We start from the raw sequence: 10,301 nt of genomic DNA, 5'->3' as shown, positions 1-10,301 counted from the left end.
ATAGTTGTTTTCTGGTTTTTAATTGGGATGAAGAGAAATTTATTAATTTACTTAGGAAGAATTAATATCTTTATAGTTGAGTTTTCCTATCCAAGGATATAGTATGTATTTCCATTTAATGAAGACTTCTTTAAATCATTAGCTGCTGTTTTAGAGTTTTCTCCATGTACGTATTTTGATTTCTTCTCTTATTTTTTATCTTGTTTGTGACTTTTGTAAATTATTATACACTCTAACCGATCATTATTTATTAATATTGTTTTTATCTGATAATTTCATATCCAGTGATTGAAGTCTCTTCTTGTTCATAGTGTTTTTTCAACTGACTTTATTGTGTTCCAAGGATTTTATTAAATCATCACAAATAGATCTCCTCCTTCCTGATGTTTATCTCCAATTTCCTTCTCTTATCTAATTGCATTGACTGATACCTCCAGATCAGTGTTAAATGACAGTTGTGATAAGGGACATCTATGCCTAGTATGGATGAATGAATAAATTAACGCAAAGATGATATTATAAGAAACACAGTTGAATAATGCCATCTTCTTCTAAATACATATTCATTTTTCAGCATTCCAACAACGTGACTCAGCCTCAAAAGCTAAACGGCCACGAAGAGATTGAATTTACTTTCATATTTCTTTATTAGTAAAATCGATTCATTGTGCATGTGCGTGTGTGTGTGGCAAGTATGAACCACTTTGAAGTATCTCTCCTGCTCCTAATTTTTGACCCTCCCGAAGGGGGCTGTATAATCTAATGGAATAAGAAAACTCGGGTATCCTTGAAACTGCAGGCTTGACCTCCAACAGCGGCTTTTCTAGGTGTGATTTCCTGGGTTGCCATGAACCCTGAATCGATACAAACAAGTATAATTTGGGTGCCCCCAGTTGCTGAGAATTTTCAGTTTCACGCATAATAAGTATTCAGAAACTTCATGCTGAAAATCAAGAAAAGATCATATGAATGCCTTAAAAAGAAGTCCATCTTTTATGGATAGAATATGTTCTCCAAAAATATATGTTAAAATCCAAACCTCTGAACCAGTGAACTTGACCTTGTTTGGGGAAATAGGGGTTTTCTTTGGAGATATTACCAGTTAACAAATCATACCGGCGTAGGGTGCGTCCTGATCCTAATTCCTCCTGAGTGGCATCTTATAAAACAGAAGGACAGTCACACGCACAGGGGCAAGATAGATGCCCTGTGATGAGAGAGACAGGTGCGTCTACAGGCAGCAAAGGAACGCCAAAGATGGCCAGCAGCCACCAGACACTAGGGGATCAGCATGGAACAGTTCCTCTCCCAAAGCCCCCAGAAGGAATCAACGTGGCCGATGCCCTGATTTGAACTTCTAACCTCCGGAACTGTGAGAAAATAAATTTCTGGTTTTTAAAGACACTCACCTTGTGATATTTTCTTATGGCAGCTTTAGGAAACTAAGACACCATCTTAAGGAATCCCAATGAATGCTAGGAATAGTGGAAATTAAGATTCTCCTTTCTAGCACAGGTATTTTCAAATACTTGTTTAATGGATGAGAAAATAAGATACTAGAAGTAAAGAGTCCATAAAAACAAATACAGGGCAAGGAGGTAATATAGCTCTCTGGATACCCAAGTCTCTTCTCCCTGCCACCATCATGACCTCACAGTACTCCTTGTGGACTCTACAGGGATGGAGGGGGCGATTGTGTGCGTGTGTATGTGAGAGAGAAACACATCTCTGAAATCAAATGTAAAACACATACATGAACCCAAATGCATATAATATGCAATCAAATATGAAACGTTATATTTATTTCTAACACGTATCTTATTTTTGGCTTTGATTTTCTGACCATTGGCCAAGAAGTACCATCAAACATTTGTTTTTACATGGTACAGATTGTCTTCTACATCTCTGCAGTTACTTCCTATGGCTAATGAGAAATAATAAAAATATATATATACTATATTTTATTCACCTTAGTGAGCTTCAAGGGGTTTATAACTTATTAGCATTCTTTCCCATTGGGTTAGGAAAAGAAATTTTGCTTACATTATCTAGTAATAAATATTTACTGCCTTCCTCTGAGTTTCTCTCTGCCTCTATCTAACCGTCTTATATTGCACTATCATTCTTACCTACGTTACCAAAGGAAGATGGAACAGTGACTATCAAACTTAATTGTATCAAGGGAAGGAAATAGGTGATAGCAGATGAGGAAAAGTTTGGATTAGAAACTACTTTCAAATTTGGCTGTCTTTTGCATTAAAATCCACTTAAGCCATTGGAGCTAAGAATTCAGAAGAGCATTGCTTAACACAAGTTTTTGTCATAATTATTTTCACACACCACTTTCTACCAAGCAACCCCAACAAATCCCTCCCAGTGATAAGCTCACCCACACCTTTTCCCCAGGGCTCTCATTACCTGGAGTCCAAATGTTTGAACAGTGGTTTCTTTTTTGTTGTACATAAAGTGGCCTAGGAAAATTTCTTCTCCTTTACATTCTTTTGAGATGCCCTATACAGAAAGCATCAGACATAAAGTTTAGAATGAGTGGATGCCTGATTGAAATAAACGGGGACATGTTGTCTGCTGAGGGAGCAATAATTCACCAGACATCTTTGGGTATCCACCAGGGGCATGGTGCCGTGGTAACTATTAGTCCTGGCGCATGTACCAAAAACGTTTTAACTCAGGAGGGATCACAAGCTGATCACAGGGCCAACATAGAGAGAAAGATAAGGCAAATCCCACCGCTAACCCCAGCCTAATAACTGTATTTGCAATCAGGCATATTTCAATTGAATAAGATTAAAAAAAACAAGAAACGATTCCCACATTGATCTAATGTTTTCCAAAATGAGCTCCATTTAATCCAATTGACGGATTTTTATCGTACAAGTAACTCCCTCCCAAAATCGAGCTTTTGTTGATGGAAAGAAAATAGTAGTATTTCTGAAAAGAAATAGTGATATTTGTATGCAATTTCCCCTGTGCTTTTTACGGTCCTTCACTGCCTTTGAAAATGAAAGATTTTTGAGGAGAAAATGCACTAGTGGAAATTATTTTGTGAATCTAGTTTATTGTTAGGTACCTAAGATTATAGTAACAAAAAATGCAAGTTCATTAGCTGAACTATTTTACAATGAAAACATTACTCTTTATAACACAACTTTTATTTTAAAAATTAAATGCATTACAACTAATGTATCCACAACTACATAGATAACTCAAGCCACATATAGTTCCTGTAGCCTGTTAAGAAAGGGGTGCTTGTTTTATTTCCATTTTCTTCATCACCCTATTTTAATTTAATTTGGTTTATAAATAATATAAAAGATAAATGATAAGACATAGTCTTTTTTACTAAAGAATTCTTGCCTGAAGTATTCATCTATGTTTCCTCTAAATACACGCAGTTTTGTGCACCTCAACAGTTAACAAGCTTGGCTGCTGACCGAAAGGCTGGAGGTTCGAGTTTACCCAGGGGTACCTTGGAAGAAAGGCCCGGTGACCTACTCTGAAAAATCAGCCAGGAAAAACCCTGCAGATCACATCCTACTTGGACATACTCGGGGTCACCATGAGTTATAATCGACTTGACAGCAACTGGTTTGGTTTTTCTGGCTTTTGGTGTGCACCTCTCTGAGAAAGGGTTTGATTAAGTCAAATTCGACTTAACCTCAAGTTTTTCAGAAATACCTATCTCTGGTAGTGGCAGGGTTGCATCAAAGATCTTTGTTTTGCATCCCCAGAATCATGGAATTTTGAGGTGTTTTGATTACTGACAGGGATGATTATCCAATAAGCAAGGTAAGCACAGTGCTCATCTTGCTTACCAGATCATCTGATGTGGTGAGACTCATGTGAAATTGTTCACTACAGATTAGTAAGTAAGCACAAGTAAGCCCATGCTTACTTGTGCTTACTGGGTCATCCGCCCCTGTCAGGGACTGTAAATTTGAAGAGACTTTGATTCTGTAGGAAGGTGCTGTAGGGCTGGGAGAGAGAGAGATGCCAGCCATACCTAGAAGTAGAGTCTATGATGTAGTGAAAAACTGTGAAATTGTTCACTACAAATGATCCAGTAAGCAAGGTAAGCATCACGTGTACCTTGTCCATTGGATGATCCGCCCCTGTATATTGATCACCTATATTCAACGCTGATTCCTTCTCCAGAGAGTCCCACCAGTGGGATAGACCTTTAGATAGAATCCTCAAAGGAAAAAATAGGAGTAGACACCAAGACAAAAAAGTTTAGAGATGGGCAAAGGGTAACTGATTTAGCAGACTGGAGAAAACACAACTGCTCTGTCTATGAATAGACCCAGCAACAGGCTGGCGTATAACACAGGACCCCAGAAAGGCCCAGGATTTGGAGGCACAGGGTGTGGGTAGACCGTGACGGGCTGTAGGAGGGGCCCAAGCCAGAGGGTTGGTTGACAATTATTTTAAGGAGTGTTATATAAATAAGCCAAAGATGGCCTCTGTGTAGTAGCCCCAAGTCGTTTACTTCTTCATAGCAAGCTGATGAGGACCATTATTCAAAAAAAAGCCCATCAATGCTAAATTCAAATTTCTACACATCCAGTTATTTTTAAAATAGCCCAAATAAGCAGTTTTTTTTTTTTTTTTTTTTTTTGCCAGTTAGAGCCTGCATGCTTTACATACCCCCGGAAAATGTGTCCAACATCTGCTAGACCTAGATAAGATAAAACTGTCTAGTTATAAGGGCCTCTAGCTATGTCTGTTCTTCAGAGCTCATGACCCAGAGACTCCCCACTTCACCGCAGGAGGACATTGCGTAAGGTGCTCATAAGTTCCCCCCCCCGCCCCCGCCTCCCCACCCCACCAACTACTCTTCTGAGGGGTGTTCATGCTTTTATCCTCTCCTGGTGGTTCTGTGCACCACTTGCATCTGGAAGATCTCCTGCCGTGGAGATCCACCTCTGCATGCAGCTGTCAATGCAATAAAAGTTTGTTGTGTAGCTCTCGTGACCCTATCTTCTTCCTTGATCAGCCCCAAATTCCCTCACTCACTACAAGGAGCAGTTAGACCTTCAGACGCTAGTAGGTAATCGAACCTCACCTGGCCCAGCAGAGGTCAATCTTCTTCCTCCCAGCTCTAGCTGACATTGGGAGTACCATACAAAAATAATTGGTTATGTTGTACACTATGCACTGAGCAGTGGGCCCTGTGGGCCTCTTCTCCCAAGCAGATCCCAGAATGTGGTCTGCCAAGTTAATGCCTCCTAGGCAGGAGTCCTTTCTGGGTAAACTCATCTGACACCATGCTCTGGTGTCCAAATGAAATGGCCCACCCAGATCATTCTACCTATGAAACTCGTTGTTGCCCTACCACGCATGCGGAGTTTTCCATCACTGTTTTATGGCTCAGCTCTTAAATTCATTTTGAAGGGGAAGATTTGTTCACTTCTTTTGTGGTTACCTTAAAATTTGCCTCTATTTTTCTAAGTCTAAGCCAATCTTTTATTTCTTGATGTTGCCATAGCTTCCTCTCCATATGGAAGTTCTATGACTACACTATCTATTCCCTCTTTTTTATTTCGATGTTGTTGTCATTTACATATTGATGTCTCTGTTTCCCTATTTTCAGTCTTTTAGCTTTGACTTGTTTTTGCAACTTCCCTATCTGGGTTGATAACTGGTTGCTTTGTCCTGTGTTCTAGTCTTGGGTTGTTATCTGATATTGTTGTTTCTCTAACTGGAAGACTTCCTTTAATATATTTTTGTAATTTTAGTTCAGTTTTTACCAATTCCCTTAACTTCTGTTTATCTCAAAATGCCCTAATTTCACCATCGTATTTGAGAGACAGTTTTGTTGAATATATCACTATTGGCTGGCAATTTTTTTTCTTTCAAGGCTTTATACATATCATCCCATTGCCTTCTTGCCTGCATGGTTTCTACTGAGTAGTCAGAGCTTAAGGACTCTCCTTTGTAGGTGACATTTTGTTTACCCCTAGCTGCTCTCAAAATTCTATCTTTGTCTTTGGTTTTGGCAAGTTTGATTATATTATGTCTTAGTGACTTTCTTTTGGGATCTACCCTGTGTAGGGTTCGTTGAGCTTCTTGGATAGATATCTTCTTGTCTTTCATCATATCAGGGAAGTTTTCTGCCAGCAAATCTTCAACAATTCTCTGTGTTTTCTGTTATTCCCCTACCTCCCACTCCTGCCTCCCCCCCCCCCCCCCCAGTTCTGGTACTCCAATCACTTGTAGGCTTTTCCTCTTGATAGTGTCCCACGTAATTTTTAGGCTTTTTTTCTTTTTTTTTTTAATTCCATTTTTTCAGTTTTTCCTCAAATAAATTGGTGTCAAGGGATTTCTCTTCAGTCTCACTGATTCTGACTTCTACTGCCTCAATTTTGTTCCTATGACCTTCTATTGAGCTGTTGTATTCTGAAATTTTATTGTTAATCTTTTGTATTTCTAGTAACTGTCTATTGTTCCTAAGTACTAGCAGCCCATTAAATTTGTCATTCTGTTCTCATATTGTTTTCCTGAACTCCTGGATTGCTTTGTCTGTGTGTTCTTGGCTTGGTCTGAATTTTGCCTGATTTCCATCCCGATCTCTTGGAGAGTTCTGTATATTAACCTTTTTAATTCTAGCTCGGGTAATTCCATGGTCTTATCTTCCTCCAGAAGATTTCCTGGTTCTTTACTGGTCGCTCGTTGGAGTCATCTTGACCTTTTCTTCATGTGATTTGATGTTGACTGTTATCACCGAGCCACCAACAAGTTATTGTATTTATTTATTGCATGTTTGTTTACTGTGTCCTAGCTTTTTGTTTTGTTTTGTTTTGATATGCCCAGGTAGGCTGGGCATGTGAGCTACTGTCATTACTGGCATCTCTGAAGCTCTCACATCCTGTCTCCAGGTGGTTAGAGCAGCTACTAGGTGTGTGAGCTGAGGAGTCTGTTTACTTGTGTAGGTTCAGGACAGGTGTCCAGGTCTCTGGTCACCAAGTGCGTAGTGCAGACTCTCACCTACAGTACTAAACAGGCTGGGCCGCATAGAGGTGTTTGGAGCAGGCACTGGTATCTTGCTGCAGTAAGGGGCTATGTGTGGAGCAAGGCAGGAGACTGGTGGCTGCCCCAGGTGCCTGGATGGGGGCATGTCCCTGTCCCCTAGAGCACGTAGAGAGGTGGGTATTGCAGCTGATCCTTAGGTACGTGATGCTGTTGGTTGGAGGGACTGGAATTTACCACTTATTCTCAGACTGCTGTCATGGGCGGCTAGATGGAGTGGGTGGTACCACCAGCCCCCAGGCCCCTGATGTGGGTGGGTGAGATCTCTGCTTAATAAGCAAGATTGTATTAAATGTCACAAATCTGCAACTCCCCCTTGGCTGCTGAAGTTGAAAATAGGTTTCAGGTGTACACCCTGTTCTTTCATGCTAAGAAGGTTCTTTGGTGTTGAATCAGCCCACTCAAGTCCAAGCAGAGGTGAGGGGTGCTGCAAGTCCATGATCCCTTTATGCCAGTGCCTAGGCAAGGGGGCAGGGCCTCCTGACCTGCCCTGAGTTCCCAGCTTAGGGAGCATAGTGTTTTTTTTAAAGCCACATGACTGGTTTGGGTACAGATAGCCCTGAGTTTTGGCTTAGGGGGCATGGTAGTTGCTGAATACTGCCAGACTGGTGTCAGAGGGGAGTAGGGCGGGGGGTGGATGAGGGGAAAGAGACACTTCTCTGCTGTGAAACTTCCGAAGGGGGAGGGGTTATTTTACCCCCACACAGTAAGTAAGACACTTGCACTTAACTTTCACAAGTCCAGTGTCACTTCCACCCAGCTCCAGGGGCTCGTACAGACTAGTTGCTGCCTGGCCTTACCCTATGTGATGAAATGCATCCCGAACCCTACTGCTCACCGCAGCCTGCATGCACCATCCAGCTCAGGCAGCAGGGTGCAGGCAACCTTGCAACTGGTACTTCTTCTCTGCTTTTGAATTGCCTCTCCTTTCCCTGTAGCTCAGCCCAACTCTTCAGGTTTGTCTCTGATGATAAGGCCTCCTAGGCTGTCATATGTAATCAATTCACTCGTTTTTCAGGTATTTGTTGTAAGAGGGATGACAGGAAGCATCTGACTATTCCACCTTTTGGAGTCACCTCCTCAGTTCTTAAATTCAGACAGACAAGCATCAACAAATATTTGAGAAAACTATCTAACAAGATACACAGATACCACATAAGCAAAATGGTACTTGGAAATAAAGACAGGAAAGGGAGCAGAAGAAAATAAAACAAAACTAAATTAATATCTTCAGAGATATAAGAGAAGATATCCATGTAAGAAAAAATTTAAACTCTACAAGAGGAAATGTTCACAGAAACAAAAAGAAATCATAATCTTAGAAATCATAATCATGATAGCAGAAATGAAAAGTTCAACATAGGGATCAAAATCTATACTAAGAAAATCTTCCAGCAGTTGGAACAAAATTAGAGTAGGAAAACAAGAGAAGAAAGTATTATTTTTTTTTTTAAATAATAAATGTAAGTCAGAGCCTCAGGATGCTGAAATGAAATCTCATGATTAACAGCTGTGTATTAGGCCTAGCTGGCACACAGCCAAACTGGGGCAGAAGGGTAGAGGGTATCAGAAGTAAACTCTCAAAAAAATGAAATTTATTATCTAATATCAATGAGTATAATGGGAGGATATTTACATTTCTGGAGAAGGGTTTGATTATGGTTTAGTGAAAGGAATACAGAAAACTAAGTAAATTAAATAAAAATGAGGCAATTAACTTTAGGAACATCAAAAAAAACAAACAAGATTTGAGTACACTATTTGACGCAACTGAGAACAATATTATTCACATTGTTACAATGGAAATACTGAATATTGACTAAAACAAAAATAAAATACACAGTCTGGCAGTTCTTCAGATGTTAAACATAAGGTTACCATATGGTCCAGCAATTCTGTGCCTAGGTATATACCCAAGAAAAATGAAAACATATATTCACACAAATACTTGTGCACAAATGTTCATAGCATCTGTAAAAACGGCGTAGCAGGGGCGTCTAACTTCACAAGGGGGAAGGAGAATCGTGATCAACAGGCCAAGGCTGACTCCTATAAGGAGGAGCTCAGACATACTTCCTCTCACCAGCCCTTTTGATCAATTCTGACACCATCTGTCCCTTCCATGGCACATTCTACTTCTCTGCTGAGTTTGATAATTTGTTACTATGGCCACATAGAACTCACAAACAATCATAATTATGGGTTTTTTTAGGGAAGTAACAGGTTAAAATCCAGGTTCAGGAACACTCAGGATACAGTTCTTCAATCAGGACAGCCTCTTCTCAGATATGCCGGCAGGCAGGTCTCTCCCGGGCCATTGGCCCCTCAGCCCCTCGGTCTGGCCTCTGTCCTGCTTGAGCAAGTGTTACAAAGCTCTTTTAGCTCTGCTGTTAAGTGCTTAGACTCACCCAATTCTGCCAATAAACCTCAAACTGAAGGTACTCAGCTCTAGCTCCATGGGTTGGCAAACCTAGCTCCACCAAGTGCCCAGAAGCACACTACTCCACCCTCAAGCCTTCTGCCCTAAGGCACTCTGCTTCATTGCTCTTTGGGCTGGGAGGTCCACTGCGCTGTTTCCTGTTGATCTTCTGCAGTCACCTGTGGTCTCCTTCAGGCCTCTGCAGGTCTCCTAGTTCTGCTGACACCATTTCTCTACCGCTGCTTCTCGCCATCTCCAGTGTCTTCTGTTTTACAGCTTCTACTCTCTCTCTCTCTCACTGTCTCCTTTAAAGCCTAGAGGGATGGCAAAACTGACCAATCCCCTTGTTAGGGTTCCGTACATCTCATCTGCGTAGTCCCACTCAGTCATTTAGTAGGAGTTACAAGACTATGGCTAGAAGGGCCATATTAAGTAATTCATTGCACTGCAGGCCACCCCCAGCTCTTCTAGCCATTTGCTCTTTCACACTTGAAGGATTAGCTTTCCCCTCCCAATCATTTTACCAGTTCAAAACAGCCATTAACAATTAGTCCTTCAGTAGGGCAGAGTCCTGAGGGTGAGATTACTAAGGTACTAGCCACTCAGATCTGCTGCAGGTATCCATCTGATCTGGTCAGGTTCTCCAAAAACTCATCTCATCTTCACCTTCTATGGCCCCTGATAAAATTTAACCGAGAGATTATTCCCTTGCTCTGAACCTCACTAGGTATCAGCATAGCAAAACTTTTAGGAAACTTTAAGTTCTGCCATTGTACTCCAGTCCAGCAGTGCCTCCCCCTTAGTTCACCCTTTTACACTTGCAGCTTCTACAATT

General features: G+C 41.0%; 1 protein-coding gene across 1 annotated transcript in view; it reads right to left on the bottom strand.

Annotated features, from left to right (window-relative positions):
* Positions 1–714: 714 nt before the first annotated feature.
* SUN3 (Sad1 and UNC84 domain containing 3) overlaps positions 715–10,301 on the bottom strand; it is a 30,989-nt gene continuing 21,402 nt past the window's right edge. The window contains exons 7-8 of the mRNA XM_023544204.2: positions 2,419–2,511; positions 715–943 (exon numbers count right to left, since the gene is read on the bottom strand). Of these exons, the coding sequence (XP_023399972.2) occupies positions 824–943; positions 2,419–2,511 (213 nt within the window). The 3' untranslated portion in view covers positions 715–823. The remainder of the gene's footprint in view (positions 944–2,418; positions 2,512–10,301) is intronic.

This window comes from Loxodonta africana, chromosome 8 (genome assembly GCF_030014295.1).
Source record: "Loxodonta africana isolate mLoxAfr1 chromosome 8, mLoxAfr1.hap2, whole genome shotgun sequence".
Lineage (NCBI taxonomy): Eukaryota > Metazoa > Chordata > Mammalia > Proboscidea > Elephantidae > Loxodonta > Loxodonta africana.
This window is presented reverse-complemented; position numbering and strand designations above follow the sequence as displayed.